The following is a 22396-nucleotide window of genomic DNA, read 5'->3' as shown; positions in this document are numbered from 1 at the left end:
AGAACCTTTGTCAAGTCCTTAGGTTTGTGGGCACAGTGTTATAGGCTAAGTATGTATATGTATCATCCTGTGTTTAAATAATGTTTTGTTCTCTCTTTTCTTCCCCACCCTGATACAATTTCATGTTCTTTTTTTCAGTTTCTCCTTGAGCAACGTATTTGCAGGCTTGATCATTTATGTTTTTATAACCTATCTTTTTAAGAATCACGTAAAAATGAGTATTCTTGATTGTTATTCAATTATACATTTAAATAAGTATTACACAAAACATTTCCACAGCCTGAGTGTGCTTTTTTTTTTTTTTTTTTTTTAAGTTCTTCCTGTTGCTGCTATTTACAACGAATGTTTTTCCTGCTTTTTCTCTAGGTCCTGTCTGCAGCATATGCGTATCATCTTTTGGAGCAAGACCAGTAGCAATCTTCAGTGGCTTTATGGTGGCTGGTGGCCTTATGATGAGTAGTTTTGCACCTAACATATACTTTCTGTATCTTTCATATGGGATTGTTGTTGGTAAGAAAGAGCTCCCTTTTATATAGACACTTAGTCTTTATCGTTCTTAGTCTTGCTTTACAAATCTGGAAGAGGAAGCTGATTCACATAGGCAGCTGTAGTCTGGGACTTCAGTTAGCAAGGATTATTTTGATCTGGGGAAGGGTCACACAGGCAGCCTGTTGCCATGTGGTAAATGTTTGTCAGAATTCGAAAACAATTTGTCCTCTGTTGATGCAGTTGTTATAGGTGGAAAGACTCATGTTTTACCTAAGGGATAGACTCAAGCAGTTCTTCAGTGGGCAGGAAGTGCTAATCTTGAAGGAATAAAATCTCTTCAGGAATTTTGTTATGTACTCATTCAAATTTGGTAAATTAGAGATAATTAAGGAGTGGTGTTGTTCTCCACATAACTGGATTGAACCTAATATGCTCAGGTATTAAGCATGAAAGTGCTGTTCTCCTGGCAGGGGGTGACCTATCTCTCTGCAGCAGAGGGCTGCTGTGGGTGGTTTATCAAATTGCAGATTAACTGTGTCAAGAATCCAGGCACCTCGCTGGCCAGCAGGACCCAGCAGGGCGTGCTGGCTTGGGCACGGTGCCATGCAGACAAAGCTGTACTGTTTGCCAGGGCCAGCCCCAGGACTGAAAGCCATTTAGCTGCTTCCACGTAGCACAGAACCTGAGCTGGTGAAATCCTCAAACCAAGCCAGCTCCATGTGGGTTCGGGAAATGGGACTGGCTGTGGGGAGAGAAGGGTGGGACAGTGCAGGCAGCCTCATGCCTCTGTCAGCGTGACCGGTGCTGAGCCAGATCTAAGGATATCTCTGTGTCTGGGGTACGCCGCTGTATCATATGGGGAGTAAATGGGGGCATTCATTTCCCAGAGTATGCTGCATGCTTCATTGCATCCCAAATCTTTATCCCAAATCTTTCTCCAGGGCTTGGATGTGGCCTTTTGTATACTGCAACGGTTACCATCACTTGCCAGTATTTTGACAAACGCAGAGGCCTTGCGCTTGGTCTGATTTCAACAGGTATGATTTTTAATTGTAGTTCTCTCCATCAAACCTTTCAGTGCTGACACAGCTACCGTTACTCTGGCAACAGTAAAACAGAATATTATATTATTCTGTTACTTTTCAAAGTACTTCTCAAGTCAAAACATAGTAGCAATGATCATGTAACAGCAGGCTTCACATAAAATAGTAACTACATTTATAGGTGTGTGGTGCAGGTTATCCATAACGATGAGAAAAGGAGGTTCACCAAAATGAAAGCAGATTATAAGTAGCTGGGGCTGTATGCCATGAGTAATGCCAGGGGAAACTTTCTATAGAGCTCTCTTCTCTCTCTTTGTACTTACACAAGATCACAGGTAAGAGAAAGTCTGGAGATACAAGATATAAGTGCTGGGTTACTGTGATCTCACAAAACTCTGTCTGCTAAGGAGTAATTGAAGTTTGGGCTTTTTTTTTTTTTCTTTCTTTTCTTATTTTCCAATATAAAAGGAGTCTAATGTCTGAAATCTTCCAAAAGGTCATCCCAACTTTATGTCCACGCATGTTACAGGGATCCTAGAGGAATGAGCCTTTGATAATACAAGGGAAATCCTTTGAAGGATGCTAGACAGCCTTTCTCATCCTCTCTCTGGGTCTTTAGGTTGTGTGGTGTTGTCCTTTATACCAAAAGGAATTGCTAACTTAATGAACCAAGTCAGAATAGATAAAGAAGCACATTGTTCCACACCTGGCTTTCTGTGTTGTACAGTGTCTCTCCTCTGATCCCTTTTCTCACATAACTGTTATTAGAGAGAAGCTTGATCAATGTGGTCAGTGTTGTAAAATATTAATCCTGATCCACACCAGCATATTGAAGGGGAACCTCTACAGAAGCGTCCATTAGAATCGTTTTCATTGGCTTTTATTGGGTTTACAAGTGGTCTGCTGTAAGGCCTGATCTTATTGAGTCTTAGTTGATTTTAGTACCTCAAAGATAAAACAAGTCTGAACTTTACAAGTTTTTGTTGTGTTTTTAGCACTGAAGTATATGAATTGCTTTAATAAAATCTAGGGACAGTCTTCAGAAAATCATTTCAAATTAAAGATTGTCTTTAATTTGACTTGTAAAACCAATGCTCTGTATTCGTGAGTGGAGATCCATTGACTTATAATCCAATAGACTTCTGCTTGCCTCAGCCAAGAGCTTTTTCTTTACATTAGTAGGATTGCATAAAATGCTTGTACCCATAGTAATTGTGTACCTTTCAATATTTTCTTCTGAATAGCCAAATTTTTCAAATGTGCGTTTGCATTTGGAGCCCCTGCGAGGCTTCAGAAATGCCTTTGGAGTAAATTCTCTTCTAAAATGTGAGCCACCCTCCTTCAACATCAAATAGTCACTTGCTGTTTGTAGGAGGGCTCTTGGTGAACCACTGGTCTGTTCTTGCCTTGGAGGAGGAAGGTGGTAGCAGTGAGGAGAAAGGGGAAAATAATCTTGGATGAAATTCTAACTGTACTAACTCAAAATGGTACCTGAAGGAGTATATGGATGTATGTGCTTGGCAGAAGGATGGCTTAATTGTTTTTGATGTTTTTTGTCAGACAGAAAATTTATCCTACTTGTTTCTGAAGTGTCTGCTAGTGTTAATCATTACAAACTGTTCAGATATTTTGAAAAGCTGTTTATTTTGGGCATACTCAATAAAGATGGTTGTGCATTCTCACAAAGGTGATAACACCAGTTTGTTAAATTGGGAAGAGGAGCACTAATGACTCAGCATTCCTGGGACTGTGTTATGTAGTTGCTGAAATATGGGAAATTGTTATTAGTGAATGAAGTTCTCAGCTCTTCAGTTTAAAACGATCTTATTTTCATTTTATAGGCTCAAGTGTTGGACTCTTTATATATGCAGCACTGCAAAGAGAGCTTATTGACCTGTATGGACTGGATGGTTGTTTGCTAATAGTTGGTGCACTGTCTCTAAATATATTAGCATGTGGCAGCCTAATGAGACCATTGGAGTCATCAGATTCCCCTTCACCAGAAAAATCATGTGTAGACAAAGTCCCAGACCAATGTTTTGTTTACCATGAAAAAGAAAAGACTGTTGAAGAAAACATAAGCATCCTTGAAAAGGGCTGTATTGATGAGAAATGTGTGAACAATGTGCCTGATTTCAAACAAGATAACGTTATAAATAAGAATGTATTAAGCTCAATAAATGTAAATGAGAAAGACACTTATAAAAAGAAAGTTGTGGAACAGACAAACTTCTGCAAGCAACTTGCCAAAAGAAAGTGGCAGCTCTATTTGAACTACTGGGAAGAAACCATTGTTCTTTTTAAGAACAAAGTATTTTCAGCTCTCTTTGTTGCCATCTTGCTCTTTGATATCGGTGGATTTCCTCCTTCCCTCCTCATGGAAGATGTAGCAAGAAGTGCAAACATTGATGAAGAAGACTATCATATGCCCCTTATTTCCATTATAGGCATTATGACTGCAGTTGGCAAACTTATTTTAGGAATACTGGCAGATTTTAAGTGGATTAACACTTTATATCTATATGTAATCACCTTACTAATGACAGGAGTGGCCTTGTTTGCAATTCCATTTGCCAAAAGTTACCTTACACTAGCAATGCTTTCGGGGATTTTGGGTTTTCTGACTGGGAACTGGTCAATTTTTCCATATGTAACAACGAAGACTGTGGGAATTGAGAAACTGACCCATGCGTATGGGATATTGATGTTCTTTGCTGGACTTGGGAATAGCCTCGGACCACCAATTGTAGGTAAGGTCAAGTTAGATATTTAAAAATTAACAGAAAGAACTACCCACAGGCAAATTAATTCTAGTTGGTCCTAATTACAATGAAAAGATGAAAATCTTAAAAATTAAATCCTGTTTCTCTTGAACTGGGCAATCTGATTTTGTTCTGTTTTCATCTTTGATGAAAAGCACATTTTCATGTGTAAGTGGTCAAAGTGTGTATTAGATTTTGTCCTCTTTATTTAACGATGCTTTTCTAAGTCACAGTGCTGTGTTCAGTTTAACTCCCCATTGATGCTCTTTCCTTTTATTTTCACCCTCAGGTTGGTTTTATGATTGGACACAAGAGTATGACACTGCATTCTACTTCAGTGGCTTTTGTGTTTTACTGGGAGGATTTCTTCTGCTGTTGGCAGCACTACCCTGCTGGAATGCCTGTACCACGCAGAGCTCAAAGCTGCCTCCAAACACTTACTCCTACAAAGTTGCATCTAGTGCTTAGGTGACGACTGGAAAACACTTCATGCTTTTTTTTTATATTATAGAGCAACGTATTTTAGTAATTTTCCACTTATTTATGAAGTCCAAAAATCCTCATCACTAGAAAAAATTCCATTGCTGGTTGGTGTTCCTTTTTTTCTTCTGTTTTTTCTTTTTTCTTTTTTAAGAACAGTCTTATTTTGTCTACTATGCACTGTGTTTTCAGCCTTTATCTACTGTAATTTCCTTTTGCCTGTAATGGGTATATTCTGCTGTATTATCAGCTGTACTGTTTTTTATAAGGGTTGGGTGGTGTGGAGGGGTGAACACTATGAAGCAAAAATGAAGGCCTGTTTCTTGTCCAAGAAGGCTGGCATTTATGTCACCTTTTATAGGTCTCCAAGTTGCACAATCAGACTTTACAAAACATTAATTTGCCTTATGAGAATGTAATGCTGTGGCAAGGTGCTTATAACATCGTGTTTAGATTAACTTTTTGGACTTTTTAACGTTTCTCCAATTTACGATGAAGTGCCAATTGGAGAGGGGACGAAGAGGGAGAACAAAACCAACTTTGTGTTGTATAACTGAACTTCGTGATGGAAGTAAAGATTCTTACTACCACTGCAACTAAGAACTGTTTATAAATATTGCACATTTTGTGAAGTCTGTTTATAACACTGTTGAACCAAAATCTTTTAAACCAAGGAATAAATATGATTGTTGAAACCACGTAAAGAAATGCTGACTCGGTTATGCAAGTTGAACATCTTTAGATTGGAGTTGGAGGTATGCTCACAGAAGCCTGCAGGTGAGTGGTTCTAAGCAAGCTGCTGCAGTCTGGCAGTACGGGGTGCATCTATCGCTGCACAGCTCCGGTTTAGTTGGTTGAACCTGCTGCGGAGACCTTGTGCTTAGTCACAGAGCTTTAACTTTGATTGAATTTGGACTTGATTGAAAAAGGTAAAATGTGATAACTATATATTCTTTGTTATTTTTTGAATCGATTTAGCAAGGAGAGAAGCGAGTAAAAGCGATCAAAAAAAAATGTGGTGAAGTGATAACAGAAGAGGTAAGGGACAAGCAGAGGTGGTGAGAGTTGGGACACTTGAACACCAAACAGGCTCTGAGTGTGATCTGAAGCTACTGCCCAGAAACTCCCTAGCTGCAGTCCAGCTCTGTGTGCCTGTGTTGTTTTTTCTCTCGAGTTTAGCCTGAAACCCGAGGTTGGCATGACTGGGGGGATGCTGCGTGAGGTTGAAGTCTTTCCTGAGCAAGGCAGGTGATACGAGGCAGGATGGCTCAGCTAGGTCTGCCCTGCCCTGCAGGCCCTGGGCAGCAGCTGTTGCTTCGCTGCTACTCCCACACTGAAGACATGCCTGGTTGCTCTCGTGCTGTAGTCATAGGAATCTCCTGTCCACTGGTAGCACATCCTGTGAGATTTGGTTTCTTGTTCTAGGCCTGAATCTTACTGGAACGTGTTGGGAAATCTTGTATGAGGTGGAAGTTCTTAGACTTTCCTGAGCTGTGTACTGTACTGCAGCTGCCCCAGCAGAACATACTACTTCTCAGCAGTAGTATTGTCTTCAGATGTCTGCTGTGACTTTGGCTCGTAAACAATCCGTAAGATAAAAATCAGATAAGAAATGAGCATCTTTTATTGTCCTAGTCCTATGAACAGAGTTACTGTTTTTGCAGAACTCATTAAGCAAGAGTGATATAACCTTTAAGTGGGGCAGACACGGGTAAGTTTTGTTCCCTTTTCTGATCCAAGTTGGGAAAAAGCAGGTTGTCTTAAGACATTTTCTGCTGGCTTTCTGGGACTCACTTATTCCTGTTTGTATTAAAGCCTGACAAAAGTAACAATGTAGTTATTTGGCTTTGTATTTTTTCCTCAATGTGTCATCTGGGTGTAACTACTGTGGTTTTTATTTCTTGGATCGCTTATTTAATGCACGTGGAAAAAAAATCGAGTACTCAGTGTATGTAAAAATGCAACTCCGGTTCCAAATTGGTGTCTGGTGTACCTGATGTGGATTTGCATCAGTTGTATGGCAGCTGCAGTCAGATTTCACCACATGCACATGGAGTGGTACCATTTTACACGTCTTAGAGAAACTGCTGTGCTGTACTGGATATAATCAGAATGTGTGTGCCTGCAGATTAATATCTTTTAAAGTCTTTCACTTCCTGCCAGTGATACATTCTTAGTACTTTAAATATGAAAATGTTATTACATCACTTGTCAGTTTTTGGAAAAAATCAGCTACAATTAATGTTAATGATTGGGCAACATGTAGCACGGTTTTGCAGTGGAAATAATGTCTATTATTAGACAGCTTGGTGTGTTTGGAAATCTGACTAGTGATCTGTGACAGTTTGCTGATGTAACCCTACCCGTCAGGGAGGAAAGAGCACAGGCTGTGGAAAAACCTTATATTACCTCTGCAGTCAATATGTGTTAGGACTCCTAATCCTAACCAGCTGGTTGATTACAGTGACCATAATAATTGATAAACAAGACTAAGGACTTAATGCTTCCATTTTCACTTCTACTTCTCTAGTTTTGAGGGGGTTCATTTTCAAGGAGATGTTTCCAGGGTTGCCGCAACTTGGGTTTTGTATGAGAGCTTTCACTTTTCCTGTCTGGCAGGCTTCATTCAAATTGACCAATAGGCTCAAATGTTTTTGTTGGAGAAGTACATCATGATTATCTATGCCTCATTTGTTTGATAACTAGGTCATTAACGCTGACAGGCTCTTAGATGCAGGTAGATATACGGTTCTGCCATGTAGTATTTAATTCTGCATCCTTTTGAATCTTACAGTCCTTGACAAACAGCTCTAGAACAGGAGGAGTTCAAGGCTTAGATAATTATTCTTTATACTCCATTGTAGAAGAAAAAGTTATTGTTGCGTAAATTAATTAGTTGCTGTGGAGTCAGTCATGAATAGAACATTTATCTTATTTGCAGATCTTAACATTCATTGTAGTTACCAAAACACGAGAAAAATGAAACAGCTAAGTTTTATTAGATTTATAGGCTGTTATGTGCCTTGCTTAATTCCTAGTTTTTAAGGCTAGCTACAAAAATTGATTGCATTCCTTTGGTAGCTGTTAATTTGCCTACATCCTGCTGATACTGGATTCCAGCATCACATCCTGCCATTGAACAATGTGCTGAATAAGGGCTACGGATCTAGTACTGTGAAAATTGGCGGAGATGTTTGCACTGGATTATACTGACATTGCAGTGTTTTTGACTTGAAAGATATTTCACGCGAGGCTCTTCAGAAGGGCAGGTCCAGTGTATGTGTTGGCCTGAGTATTATGCTGGTAAAACATAAATGATACAAAAATTGGACAGACATGTCAAAGGAAGTGGCAAAAGCTTCTTTCTAGTTTGAAATATAATTCCTCAGATTCAAAGGACTATTTCAGTGATGTTTTGCTGTAGACTCAGTTAATTATGCTGAAGAGCCGAGTTAGACTTGTCAGTCATCTTACCAGAAGATTCTCAGTCAGAGCTAAAACCAAGTATGCAGCTCTCTTGACTTTTTCAGCCTACAGATGCTCCAGACTTCATTTAGTGAGGAATGGGAGTCTTGAGCATGTGAAGATGACAGATCATTTGGCTCCAGGGTCTCACTACAGAGTGTTTTTCCCCCTGCTTCTGTCACTGCAGACTGAGAGTCTAACCTCTCTTGCCTTTTTCTGGTGTCACAGTTCATGTCGAAAAGTAAACATGTTTTCTATCATTAACAGCAACGACTAGATGTTGCTGAGTAACAAGACGAAAGCCTGCCCACCTGTTCTGCAAATGGCCAGTGCTCAGACCAACTCTATACTTACAGCTCATATCTAGATTATGTACTTTTTTCTGTGGTTATAACTTTAAATTGTGGTAACATGAAATGCACATCAGGTTGCGTTAGGTCACGCTGCCTTCTGTTGGAATCAGATTACTCTGGTGTTTAGTTAAAATGGCCCTGGGTTAGAGCGGCTCTCTCCCCGCTTTGCGTTACTTAGGGGGTGTCCTTGTAAATTGGGATAACTGAAATCTTCTGCCATCTTTTGAATGAAAATAAAACCATGTATGAGGGCAAGGGTTCATAGAAATGCTTTTGTTATTTATTATTTGTTCCAAATGGAACAGGTTTATTTGGAAGTGCTGTGAGGGAATAAGGGACAAAAGAATTGCATTTGTGAGAGTGGGCTTGACAGTCTGGTGTCTCCCTAGGCACTATCGATTGTAATAATAGAATTAAGTAGTCAGCTGTTTTGGGTGTGTGGTTGGCTGTTCTGGCTACCAAAAACAGAGAAAGAGAGATGGGGAGGAGGGAATTCCCACTGAGCACACCACGTAGAGTGGTGCTTCAGAAATCGGAGGCTTGGATTTGTCTGTGACAGACAGGATTACTGAAAACAGGGTTATGTCATCTTGCCTGGAACTGGAAAGGCTAACGGAGCTGCTGCTGCCATTTCAGTTTTTTGGAGGAAAGATGTCACGTTAGAGAGTCTTCCACCTTTTTCAAGTTTTCTCGAATATTGATCAAGAACAAGAATCACAAGACTATGGAAGACTGAGGTGCTAAAATCCATACAGAGCAACTCAGTGGAAACAATATTGAATCACTGAGGACCAAAGGTGTTGAAATTGTGTGCTATTGGAGAAATACAGATAAAAATCTGCCTCTGCCTGACTTTTACTTGTGTTTGGGCAGTGTTCATGCATGGTGCAAGAGGATGCTGAAGTCTCCACTTACCATATTCCTCTTTTCTTTTTTCAGTCCTCACCTCAGATGTTGTGCAAGCTAGATGCAGAGAACAGGCAAGGACTAACCATGTTTTATTTCTTCACAGCTCTTCAAAGATTTCTTCAAAGAGGTAATAATGTGTTGGAACTGTATTATTTCTGCAAAATGGCAGTGTGCAGTGCCAGAGATAATTACTCCAACTAGAGATTCGTAGCCCATTTTTCCTGATCTTCATTCAAAACAGAGAGAAATGAGGCAGCCACCAGCAAATACCAATGAAATTTACATGAAAAGAAAAAGTTTTATTCTACTTTTCAGATCAATCCCCTATTCCCATGACTCTTTTATTCGTGTATGTGTGTACTGCACCAAGTAGCAGGTTGAATATATTTGCATTTCTGGCAGGGATGGTAAGACTAGGGACGGAGGGTGTTGTTTCTTCCCATCACAGATTTCTCTGTGTCTTTTCCAGTAAGAAATAGTGTGGGCACTGGCATATGAACTGAAATAAGGAGCGGTGGTAAGACTCTAGTTGCAGAATAGCCCTTGCACCTTTGCTCAGTTTTTACCAGACAGCCTTTATGGAATACAATTACTACTTCCCAGCTAGTTTGAATATACTTTTCCTCTCAAATTTGCCATCTGTGTCAAAGTTTGGGATTTGCTTTCACATAGTTAATTCCCTGAGTGGAGAATCAGTTATCAGCCTTATTCATATGTATTTTGAACTTCATATTATAGACTAAAATGGTTTTAAAATAATTTGTAAGTCCTGAAAAGAGCTTTACTTCTTTCATTACCCACAGCTGTTTTTCCTGATGTTCCTGCTCTTTAGGAGCAAGAGCAAGACAGCGCCTTTAGATAATGAAGCAATATTGAATTCTGAATGCTGACTTGTTTTCCCTGGAACAGCATCAAGAAAATTAAGAGGTTTAGGTGCCAGATTGAGATTAGAGGAAGAAAATGAAATTCAAAACAGGAAGCAGAGAGCGTCAGGCTCCAACTCACCTTCATGCCATTTCCCCTCAAGTGGGAGAAGAACATTGACAGCGATTGACCTGTCACATGCCAGGTACCTGTGATTCTGCAATACTGCCAAAGAAACATGCACTTTATCTGCATGGTTTTTCAAAGCCTTTAAAAGAAAGCTGATGCTGGAGAGTTTAGGTGGGGGAGGTGAGCTGGGGAAGCAAGCAAGCAGTCCTAACACGTGCCTCCTGCTGTTTCGTTGGACAGTTCTCCACATGCCTGTAGTTCAGCTGCTGGAAATAGGCTCTGCTGAGCCACTGCAGGACACCAACACATCCACTGCCAGAGATGGGTGCAGATAGAGGGAAGCAACTGCAAGCTTGCCAGGTGGGTTAATGTAGTGCTGCGTCTACAGTAATAAATAGCCTTGCCGTGACTCAGGAGATATTTGCTGAGGCACAGCGCTGGAGTGGTGTGTGCCTGGCTGATGGAGAAGGGGGCAGTTCCTTTGTGCTTGGCCTCACCGTGCAGACATGCCTGCCTTTGCCCCAGGCATCCGCATCCTGAGGAGACCACCCGATCAGGTGTGAGCAGTAATAAAGCTGTTAGAGGAGACACTGCTGGCAGCTGATGAGCTGGCCTGGCAGGAGGAACTGTGACCTGTGTACTCTCCCCATAAGCACACTGAAAGCAATGCATGTAGTAACAGGGAAGAGCTATGTTCTTGTCAGCACAGCAAATTTTCCTTTCTGATCATTTGGCTTGGTGAGTAGACATGCTTCGTAGTCAAAATACTGTGATGGAGGATATGCAGCAACCATCCTTTATGTCTGTACTAACACTTTTGGTTCATTTCTCTTTTGCTTGAGAGATCCAGTGTAGTTTCTCCATTAGCTCTATCTAATTACCTTTGAAATGTGTGATTTTTCATAATGTACTCATTTTTCAGTTTCAAGTGGTTCATGATGCATTGGAATAAAATAGGCAAGTGCAGTGTGTCAAGGGTGGCAATGAAACCTGCTTTGGAAGCCTGTAAGACAGATTTATCTGATGGAAACTCATCTGTGTATATCTGGCCCTGAATGTTTTCTGTGATAATTCAGGGATACTTTTATGGGGTAAGGTCACAGGAGTCGTCAAGCCTGAGATGGTGTAACTGTTGCATCATAACACTTCTAGCAAGGGTTCATGCTGTTCCCAAAATATTACATAAAGAAGGGAAAAATGCATTCCTGAACTGGACAGTTCTGAAGATTTTGAGCCAAGCAGTAGACTGTAGTTTTTCTGTTTTCCTTCTGTTCAGGCAAATCGCTAGGGCCTTTTAGCATTTCCAGTCATACTTGCTGAAGCTCTCAGTTGTAAGAGATCACACACTGCTGGATGCTGCCATGATTTTGTGTGCCTGTCATGGTATATTATCCTATTTTTAAAAAGCTATATGAATTGCAAAGTCAGAGCAATAGTGTCCCCATGTATGCAAGTGACTTTTCTGAGATCCCTACCCAAAACAAACAGTGTGGTAAAAAGGGCCAGACAGACCATGCTGAAGTCCTGCTTCCCCTACTTATGCCATCAGCTTCTTGTGCTCCCTCCTCACAGTGCCTTTCCACCTCCCTCGGCTCGCACATGGTCTAACAGGGGGCTCACAGCTGTGGGGTTGCAGCTTGGGTGCACGTGCTGATTCACAAGCAGTGCGACCAAAACACAAGCATTTTTAGGTGGACAGTGCTTCCAATGAGAAGCGTATAGTATTGATCCTTCATTGGCATTGTGTGCCCAAGTACCCCTGAGAAGCTGCTGAATTGTCACTAGCTAATGAGGATCATGTCATGGAAGCGCTGGCTAACAGTTGTGGTTGGGTTGAATTTCTTTGGTTCATGTCAAGCTTTATGTGTTTATTTTTGAGCCCCATGGTGCTCCTCTGATCCTGAGCATCCCATGCTCAAAGCCTGTGGTTTGCAAGCTACTCTTCAGCTGGGGCCAGCCACGCTGCCCTCCCCTGTGTTTACTTCTAACCCAGAGCCACCGCGGCCTCTCCAGCTGGACCCGAGCCATGGCAGGACAGCCTGAGCTGCATCCCCACTGCGGCCTCCCCGCAGGCACGCGTTCTGGCTTGGCAGCTTTTGCCCACCAAGAAGGGCTTTCTTTCCTTTTTGTCTGGCTGCGTTGAGACTCCTGAAGCTGAGATGTGGATTACTAGATCAGCAGAACAGGCTGCTTGCAGTTTTGAAAGAAAACTGAAATGAAGCATAAAACTTCAGTTAGTTATTGTTCTTGCTGCTATTGTTTTGCTTGTTTTTACTGCTGCTGACAGTGGATTTACCACAGCTACCTCTGCCCTCTCCCACAGGGATCCTGTTGTTTCTAATGCTTCTTTAAAAAAAAAAATCTAAGGAAGAAAATGAAACTTTTATGTTTTCCTTTTATATTTATCATTGTATGTTTATTTTTCCTCTATCTTATCAAGAAATCAGCAGGCCTCAAAAGCCAGCCCTGTTAGTAGTTGGAGGCCATACCCCCACTAAGAGTACCAAGGTAACCCCTGATGTTTCCCCAGCCTCCTCGCACCACCCAGGCCAGGGCACTGACTTTTCTCACAAGCCTTCCTCTGGGTAGCAGGGTGTTAGGAGACCAAAAGTTTTGGGTTTAATTTAGAGATGGCCCTTGAAGTCAGGGTGACTTCCTAGGGTACCACACGTCACAGTCATGCAGCCAAAGTCCTGCAGAAATTCACTGTGACCAGAGGTTGTGAAGCAAGGGTTTGAACTGCAGCTGCATGGTATAAGCAATTACATGTTTTGTTTGTCATGTCTGTCACTGCTGCTCTTCGTACAACAGCAACACATGGAGAAATCTCTCTGAACTGTGTTACTTTGCATGGGAGGAGAATTCTGCCCAGGGCTTAGGTCTCCTTGCTGTGTTTGCAGCAAGGGTTGCAGGACCACCTCTGCAGCATGCCTCGTGTGCCCTCTAGCTGCTGCAGGCTTTCTTCAGAACCAAAATATCTTTCCATTTTATGTAAGCCTCACTGCATTTTGGTTTGAACTCAGCAGGCAAGCCTTGGAAACAAAGCCTTGAGTAATTGCAGTTAGAGGAGCAGCAGAGACCAAGTGGCCGATTGTAGTCACTGCTGACTTGTTTGTGCTGCTACTGCTGTGATGATCCAATAGGAAAAAAAAAACTGCTTGCTGCTCAGGCAGGGAATTTGTTGCTTTAAAAGGTATTTGCTTAGAGTTTGCACGTTCAGCTGAAGCAGGGGGGAACAAGGTGTCAGCAGGACGATTCTTATGAAATCTAATAAGAAGGGAGTAGAAACATACTGTGTGGTAGGGAGCGAAGAGTTGTTTGGGGATTTTTATTTTTATTTTTTTTTTGAACAGGGTTAGTGTGAGATATTTTATGTAGAGAGCAAATTGCCGTCAGCCTTCAGGCACAGTTAGCTGGAGAGCTGGTGGCTCTGAGTGCCTTGTGTTTTTGTCTGTCCCAAAGGGTGCTGGGGGTGCAGCACCATCAGCCTTGGTGCTGCCTGTGGGCCCAGTGCCTTTGAACCAGCTTACCTATGAAGTGGGTAATTTCACAGGATGGCTGTGCTGGAGGGCTCAGGGCAGGGTTGGGGCCCCTGTATTGCAGCTGTGGTGATGGGCCCAGGTGGAATATGTCTGGTGACAAGGCTGGGCTGCTCAGCTGTGTGCACACCAGCAAGTAGCCATTACGAGGTCCCTCCCTCTCTTGTAGTTCTGGGGGAGACTGGGTTGCTGGGTAAGGTGGCATCAGCCCCCTGTGCAGAGCAGGTGAGGGCAGTGAGGAATTTTTGTCAAAATGCGAACCCTGCTTAGTATGCATTTGGGGGTATACTTGCTACACCTGGGGGTGAAGGTGGTGGTGGGCATGTACTAATACGAAAGCAAGGCCCTCACCTGTGTGCACTCTCATCTCACTCCAGCTGGGCAAGGAAACCTCAGATCATAGGGCAAGGAATCCTTAAACAAAGCATTTCCAGATTTCATTGTGATATCAAGTGGAGAGGTAAGTGAGCTAAAAATCTGTATTATTTTCTAAGTGGTATTCACTCTACTAAGGTATCATCTGTGTTGAACCATCACTGTGGTGTGCTGACAGAGTAACTCCTGGTGTAGTACCCTACCAGGGGAGTTTCTCTAAGCTACTGTATTTTTTTTTTAATGTATCCATTAGAAAACTGACTGAATTTGAGTTAAGAATCTGTTACATTTAATTGCAACATTAACTGCTTAACTGTGATTTACCTAGTAGGAGAGGCTTTGCATCTGAAAGAATTGTAACATAAGTATCTACATCTTAACAGTATCTACATCTTCTGGATATCAAAATCTGGCTGGATCCTTCTTCATGTTTACCAAAATGTTTGTGCAGGTGTTACATAATTATATATTTATACCATTTGTGTGCTGTGGGCCACCTCAACATATTGGACTTACCACTGGTGGCAGGCAGCGTGGACAGCAGGTAATACGAATAATTTCAAGCCTGCATTGAAAGAAGCTGCTCAAAACTACATATCAAACGTGTGATCTGTGTGCTTTCAGGAAGCTGTGCCATTGTGTTGTGGTGCTATGGAAACATCTCTTGATGGTAACACATAGTGAACTTTTGCAATATGACTCTGGTGGCAAGTGTTGGCTACAAAGAAAATCTTTCCTCCTCTGCTAGGAGTTATGTTCTACCTGGGACAGACTCTGGAGTGAAACTGCTGATTATGATGATACTTAGCAATTATACTATGATAAGTTAATTACAGAGGAACAGTCCAATGGCTGCGGTTTGCTTTGGCTGGAATGCATTAATTTATAATGGGAAGAAAGGTGATGGCATCTTCTGAGCAGCACAGCTGAAATACTGATATTCTCCGTGGTCTAATATGGGAGCAAGTGCTTCCTTTTCAATTTGTGTAAGTGAATTTAAATCTGGCTTCTTGAGTCTCTCTCATGTCTTTAATTCTTTCTGAGGAAGATGCACTTCTTTTCTCAACCCAACTGTTGCATCTGAAGAGGTTAAGAAGAGGTATTTACAGTAAAATATCAGATGTGTTAGAAGTCTCTATTTTAAAAATCTTACAACTTGTATTTTAAAACATTTTTGTATTTTTTTAAACTTTTTTTTTTTTTGGCAATTATTAATGCTTTAGCATTATTATCAAGTTCTAAGCTTGCTTATGCATTGAAAGAGCAGAATAAGTTTTAAATTTTTCAGTCTGTGTGTGTTTGTGTGCATTTGCCATGGCAACAAAGCTGAATACAGCCAAGTCAAGTTCTGGCTTGTGGCGTTGTGTTGAAGGTGTTCATTTTATGAGCTGAAAAACAGCTTTTTCTATAGCAAGTCAGCTACAAATTGGTAGGAAAGTCTTTCATTTTTCCAGAAGGAAATGTTGTAATAAAAACATTGAAGGTTAGTTTTAGAATATGTTGGGATGGGGCTATAAAAAATTAGAATCTGCCTTTAAAATGAAGTATGTGTATTGTTTAAATGTTCATAATGCAGAACTGGTACGAGCTTTTAAATCTGGATATCTCACAGTTGGACTTCTGCTTTCATGGTGTTGTGTAAAATGTCCGACCCTTTAAATAGCGTCCTCTTGTATGCGACTGTGAATATACCCTGACTGATAATAAGTAAAGAACACAACTTTCAGGGCCTTAAGTTAAGCTTGTGACTTGTGGCCACCTAGATTTGAATGTAGAAGTAGTAAGAGTCTTGTGGAGCTCAAAATGGTTGCTGCTGTGACACGTTGCTCTTCTCAGCAGCCAGTTTTGAAGGAGGTCCTGCTTTTAGGGCCTCACATGATATCTAAACCTATTGCTCATGTCCTTTCACCTTCTTCTGTATTTTAAACTACCTTGCTGAATCTCTGGCTGGCTTTTATTATTAGATCATTCTTTATTTGTGAGTTATGTACAAAAGTTGTATGTGCTTCAGTGTGGAAACTGCAGAAAACGTGTTAGATCAGCATCTGGCTTTATAGACAGGCTGAATGCCCCTGTGTCGCTGCTTGGCAAGGCTTTTCAAACGCAGGCTGTATTTGGATTTTTACAGTTAAAGAGTTTATACCAAACGGTACCAGAAATCAGAGAATTCAGTTCTGGAAGCAATAATCTAGACTTGGATCCACAGTTGAAAAAAATAGGGCAAATTAAAAATCTTTTCAATTTAAGCAAAAAGACATAAGCTGCTGCTTGCTCTGGGAGTAGTCTTCTTTCATGACTTTTGTATTATAAATAGGCCTTTCTGTCAATAAAACTTTGCAAATGCCTCAGCCACAGGGTAAAATGCCTGTGGGCTGTCCCCTCCCCATGCCGCCAGCCCCTGAGGGGTTCCGCTGAGCCCTCAGGTGTGGCCGCCAGAACTTTCCGGAACCTTCCCGAGGCGGTGGGGGCAGCCCCGCCCTCTCCTCACAGACCCCTCAGCCAGCGCCATTTTCCTCATCCTCTCAGCCCTGGGTGGCCTCTGCCTGCCTCCTCATGAGACAGAAAACAAAAAACAGCTCCAGAGTGCATTTTGTTCATGATTTCTTCTGTATGTTTTTTGTATCGGTTATCAGGGTAAGAAAAAAGAAAAATCTGACAAGCAGAGGCGGGAAATCTTTACCAGGCTTGTGTTGTGGCTGCTGCTTAAATTGCTCACCATTAATCTTGCTTTTTTTTTTTTTTTTCCCTAAATTTTCTTGGTGGATTGGGCAGGTGGGATGAGAAAGCTGTGCCCTAGCACCAGTCAGCTCTTTTTGGGGAAGGGGTTTCGCAGCCCCTGCCTGCCTTAAACAGGGCACCTGCCCTGACCTGGACCCCTATTGCCTCGTGGTTTTTGTGCACGGCGTTGTCTGCCTCTTAACACACGCAGTTTCTGTAATTGCATTTCAAAAAAATCTATGTTTCACTTTGTGGATGGTCCAGACACATTAGTGTGCTCATATGTGAAGTAAATGTGTCATGGTTTGGAGGTCCTGAGGTTTTAACAGAGCAGCCTGCTGTCCCTGCGCCCGAGCAGGCCTGGGATGGCAGCTGCGCGGAGGGCAAAGCCAAGCCTCTGTGGTCACAGCTTGTGGTTTTTTGGTGCTGGAGGTGGGGGATCTGTGGAGATCTGGATTTTAGACTTGAGGGGACTGTAGCTATGTATAGGTTTTGTTAGGATTTACCCCACTGTAGGTTGTCTTATCTCTACAGAAGAAGGATATTAGCATTTTAGGACATGCAGTGGAGGTAAAATATGCATGAGGATGCCTTAATGGGGACGATAATTGAACCTAATATGTAAACCCTTGAACTTTATTAATTAAAAAACAAAAGCGTGTGTGTGTGTGTGAAAATCTTTTTCTTACCGTTTATCTGTTTTTATTCCCCAGAAATCATTATCTTCTGTTCAAGTCAGGCACACAACAAGTAAAGTCTCACCGGATGCACAGACTGACAGAGAAAGAAGAACATTTGGTGTTCCTCTGGAAGCTCTCATACAGGATGCAACGCAATGTGGAGTCCCTTTTCTCGTCACACAGATGGTGGAGTACCTAGAAGTATTTGGTAAGTTCATGTTTTGTCTGCTTGGGTCTGTTGTTTTTTGTTTAAGCAGGGCTTTTCAGCTGTAACTACTCAGCAGTTTCGTGGTCTAGTTTTACAATTACTGTGCTTTTGTAGAGGAGCTCATGCTTTTTGAGATCCACTTCTCTTCGCACAGGTATGATAATGCAGCTGTTGCTTACTGTTTCGTATTTCTTCTTGGGCAGGTCTGCAGCACGTTGGTATATTTCGAATCAGTGGTTCAGTGAATAAAGTCAAAGAATTGAAGCAAAAGTACAATCAAGGAGAAAAGGTAGACCTCATCAATCATGGAGATGTTGATTCTGTAGCCAGCCTTCTGAAACTGTTTCTAAAAGAACTGCCAGTGGCTGTTTTTCCAGACAATGTCTGTGGTGGCCTGCTAAAAACTTTCCAAGGTACGGAATGGATACCTTCCAAAATTCTGTCCTTTCTCTGACAGTGAATGATACTGTGTTCATAGCACCTTTGTAGTAAGCAGTGGTTTCAGTTTCCTTAATCCTAGACTGATGTTTGATTGCTTTTAATGGACCAGTCTTCCATGAAAGTGTCTATAGTCTTTTTTTTTTTTTTTTTTTTTTTTTTAATTCATTAAAGCTTTTGGACACGATATCCTGTTGTAAGGCATTCTGCAATCCAGTCCTCTGATCTGTATTCTTTGAGAATGATCCTTTGTATGTTTTCTTTTAAAATTTGGTGCCTTTACCACTTACTGAGATACCATTTTTATTTTTAATCTAATCACCATCATAATGCTGTTCATGCATTTATGTATCTGCTGCCTCACTCCTCTCTTTTCCAAGCTGAGGCCTCCCTCTCTATTTCATCTTCCCTTATACAGGAGCCTTTCCATTCCCTGTTCTTATTCAGTACTTTTTACTAGTTGTCCTATTGTTTTATTGGCAACCGTGAGTGGAATGGCATGAAGTGTTTACATCTCAAAGCCAGAATGAGTACCTATAGCAATATGCTGACTAGTTCCCTGTTCTTGTCTATAGGTCTTAATTGTGTAAAACCAAATAAAACCCTACCACTGATGCTTTCAGACAATTAGGCCAAGTGATTTTGAGTGATAACTGATTCAGGTATTTGCATACAAATAAGTGGGTTTTGCGGGTTAGACTGCAGGCTGCTTTTGTTCAAACTTTATCTGCTGGACTCTGAGTTATGTACACGTTTACAAAAAAAAAAAAAAGGCAACAAAAACAACGAAGTCCCTTTCATCAGATCTGAAAACAGTAAGCTGAAAGATCCTTCTACAGAGTTTTGCAATCATCTTGTTTTGACTACCCTGAATAGTATTGCTGAAATCCTCTTTTTTTTTTTTTTTATATATATTTTTTTAATTTCTATTTTCTTTTCTCCCTCCTTCCCTCCCCTTTTCATTAATATGTTGAGCAACATGAGTCTTGACCTTTATGGAATGTGTTTTTTAGGGCTAGAATTGCCCTTTAGGATGTGATTCGCTATTCACAATGTTGAAGCTATGCAGATGTGTCCTGTCCTGGAGATCTATGGCAAATTTGAGCATCAACTGCCAGTTACTGAGCAGTACTACTATCTCAGTTCTAATATCCAGGAGAGTTTTTCATATTAATTTTGAACTGCTGGTCAAATAGAGTTTTTTGTGAAGCCATTTTTTACCTTGTAACTCTTTTTTGAAGAATGGGAATCAAGGAAATGCAAAGTATTCCCAATTTAGTATTTTAAGCATCTCTTGTGTAAGTACAGTTGCATGCTTATAGAGCACAAATGTTTTGAGACTGAGAGCTACCAATTAGTCAGGAAACGGAGGTGATGCGGTGCTGAAAGGGTACAATTTCTTATTTGTTGTAATGAGAATCATACAGCGTGTCAAATCTCTGGGGAGAATCAAGGCTGATAATATTTTAACATCATTAAAGGCAGCTTTAAGGATTCACAGACATGGCTACTGCTCATAACTCCATTAAAAAGCAGCAAGTGCTTTTGTCCTAACAGGAAGAATAGCAAAACCAGAGTATACAAAAACCCAGTAATTGGAAAATCCACAGTACTTAAATATTTAATATGTGAAAATAGTTTTCCAAATTTAGAGTAGAAATTCTTCATGTAGAACATATATTAGAGCAAAGTAAAGAATAAATATTTTAAAACCGTCCCCCTTTCTCAGATCTATACTAGTATCTATGATGAAATCATGTTATTATTAGGAACATCTGTGGAATAACTTTTTTTTCTTTTTTTACAGAGCACAAAATCCACACAACAGAATGCATAAAGAATCTGAGACAGTTACTCAGCTGCCTGCCTGAAGCCCATCAAAACCTTCTGCAGTTCCTGTCTGCTTTCCTGTTAAAGATAGCAACATACAGTGCAGTGAATTTCATGACTCTGGAGAACCTAGCCGTTGTGTTTGGACCTGCTCTGTTCAAGTGTGTACTCCGTATCTATTTACCTGTCTTAAACAGTACTACTTGATCACGCTTTAAAACAAGGCTTCCCATCATAATTGTACATCCAATCTAAATACAGCATTTTGAAAGTTAAATTTTATGTGCAGTATTAAGGGCTAATGTGAACGGTTTCTGATCAGGCTGACCAACTTGGCGCTGTTAGGTTGGCTCTTTACAGGCAGGGTCTCAAGTAAGAAACAATCTAAAAAGAAGAGGTATGAGGGCTAACGAGCCGTTCAATGAGAATTTCTTCTGTTTTCCTGCCCAAGCAATGCATGGGCTGTAGAGGCTACTTGGCGAGAACACTGATTCAGAAATGCTAAAGCTGATTTTGACCTTGTAGTGGCACTTGATATCAGAGTCTCTTCTACCAAAGTAGAGGAGTAATTCATTCTATCCTTTCTGGAAAGTTTTGGATATACTGGTGCCACTAAAATGCACATGGAAATGTGAACAGAGGCCAGCTGAGCTTGCAAGAGGTAAGTGCAGAAGCTGGTGAAGGTGTGTTTGGGATGATGGAGCGTGGACACATACCTGGATGCTAAAATGAAAGGTGGGAGAGCACGTCAGGTAAGTCAAGGTGGTGAGAGGAAACAGCCTAGAATGTTGTGACGGTGGATTTTCCAAAGAAACTGAAATGTTTTAGTGCTTCATCCTGTTTGTCACGCTGATACAGAAATGTGATAGTGTTCATACCTATCTGAGGATTTGTAAACCTTTGTTTCAGTGGATCAGTCTAGCTGGATGTAAACTACAAGCAAATTACCAATTTGCAAAATTTAAGCATTAACAATCAGAGTTTTCTATACAGTAACAAACACCTTGTTCTCCATTTTTTTTTTTTGGTGTGTGTTTCAAGCTGAGGAAGTTTTTTAAAAGGATAAAATCAGCAAAATTGGTATCATTTGTATTAGAAATCAATGACAGGCTTTGTTTTGGGAAACTGTGCTCATAAACCTTGCTGCTGTTTTCAGAGGGCTCTGTTTGTGTCTGCTGAACTGCTCTATAGGCTTATCACCAGATGTACCAGCTTATAGCCTTTGCAGGCGATACAAATAAAAGGAACCTTACTTCTTAGCAAAAGTACAGCTCGAGAGATGAACCTAACGGTGTGCAGTGTGACAGGACTTACACCGTTCTCTCCTGTGAGAGTAGGTTTCACTATGGAGGATATTCAGTTGTAGAACAAAGTGCTTGCACAATAAAAACCCTTAACATCTGCATGCTGAAATCAATAAATGAGCGCAGACAGATGAGGTTTACTCCCAATATCTGGATTAGTTGCATGATGATGCTTATAAATAGGTAAAAGGCTAACGCTAAAAAGCCTTCATCAAAAATCCAGCCCTTAGACCTATGCTATCTCAAGGACTGCACTGACTGTCACTCTCCTGACATTAGACCCCTTCACCATCACATGAAGCTTGGGTGCATGCATGTGCACGAGTATACTTTATTACTTCTGGTCTCAAATTCTCTGAATGTATGCCCGCTGATTTCTGAATCTACACAGAAAATTCAAGTGGACTCCCCTTTTGATTGATGAACTGTTTTTGTTTTTAAGTACCCCAGCCTGTTTTGGGAGATCATCCAGCTACTTCTGAATATGCACCTATTTTTTTGTTTTGTTTTGTTTTTGTTTTAAGAGTGCACTTAATGCTAAACTAAATATTTGTGTCAAGTGACCTGTCTGAGAAGCCTTGGAAACAATCTCTGCCAGTTATTTGTCAAGACCGCACAGCTACCATAAATAAAAGCTATAACTACCCTATGAACATTAACTCCAGCTTTATGTAATCGTTCTGAGCTCACCATCTCTGGGAGAGAAAAAAAACATTAAGTCTGGAAATCATTTTTTGTAAAGTGTGTAAGTAGTGCTGTCCGTGGAGAGTGACTTTCTGCAATTATGAATCATCACCGTTCTAATAAATG

The 22396-nt window shown here is 40.9% G+C and overlaps 2 protein-coding genes across 2 annotated transcripts in view; both read left to right on the top strand.

Moving 5' to 3' along the window:
* Positions 1-416: 416 nt before the first annotated feature.
* SLC16A9 (solute carrier family 16 member 9) lies at positions 417-4959 on the top strand. The gene is made up of 4 exons (XM_084289691.1): positions 417-510; positions 1431-1526; positions 3374-4282; positions 4584-4959. The coding sequence occupies exons 1-4, from the start codon at positions 432-434 to the stop codon at positions 4760-4762; spliced, it is 1263 nt and encodes a 420-aa protein (XP_084145817.1). The 5' UTR covers positions 417-431; the 3' UTR covers positions 4763-4959.
* A 13030-nt stretch (positions 4960-17989) lies between these two features.
* FAM13C (family with sequence similarity 13 member C) overlaps positions 17990-22396 on the top strand; it is a gene marked incomplete at its 5' end in the record, with an annotated part of 115406 nt that continues 110999 nt past the window's right edge. The window contains 3 exons of the mRNA XM_084290035.1: positions 17990-18014; positions 18218-18427; positions 20260-20443. Coding sequence (XP_084146161.1) covers positions 17990-18014; positions 18218-18427; positions 20260-20443 — 419 coding nt within the window. The remainder of the gene's footprint in view (positions 18015-18217; positions 18428-20259; positions 20444-22396) is intronic.

Source organism: Netta rufina, assembly GCF_964035555.1.
Source record: "Netta rufina genome assembly, chromosome: 7".
Taxonomy (NCBI): domain Eukaryota; kingdom Metazoa; phylum Chordata; class Aves; order Anseriformes; family Anatidae; genus Netta; species Netta rufina.
The sequence above is the reverse complement of the archived record's forward strand: the minus strand, read 5'-3'. Positions and strand labels throughout refer to the sequence as shown.

Coding starts and splice junctions, on each gene's coding strand:
- SLC16A9 (XM_084289691.1), top strand. CDS start 432: ATGGTGGCTGGTGGCCTTATGATGAGTAGTTTTGCACCTAACATATAC. Junction 1,527..3,373: donor GCTTGGTCTGATTTCAACAG/GTATGATTTTTA, acceptor TTCATTTTATAG/GCTCAAGTGTTGGACTCTTT. Junction 4,283..4,583: donor CCTCGGACCACCAATTGTAG/GTAAGGTCAAGT, acceptor TTTCACCCTCAG/GTTGGTTTTATGATTGGACA.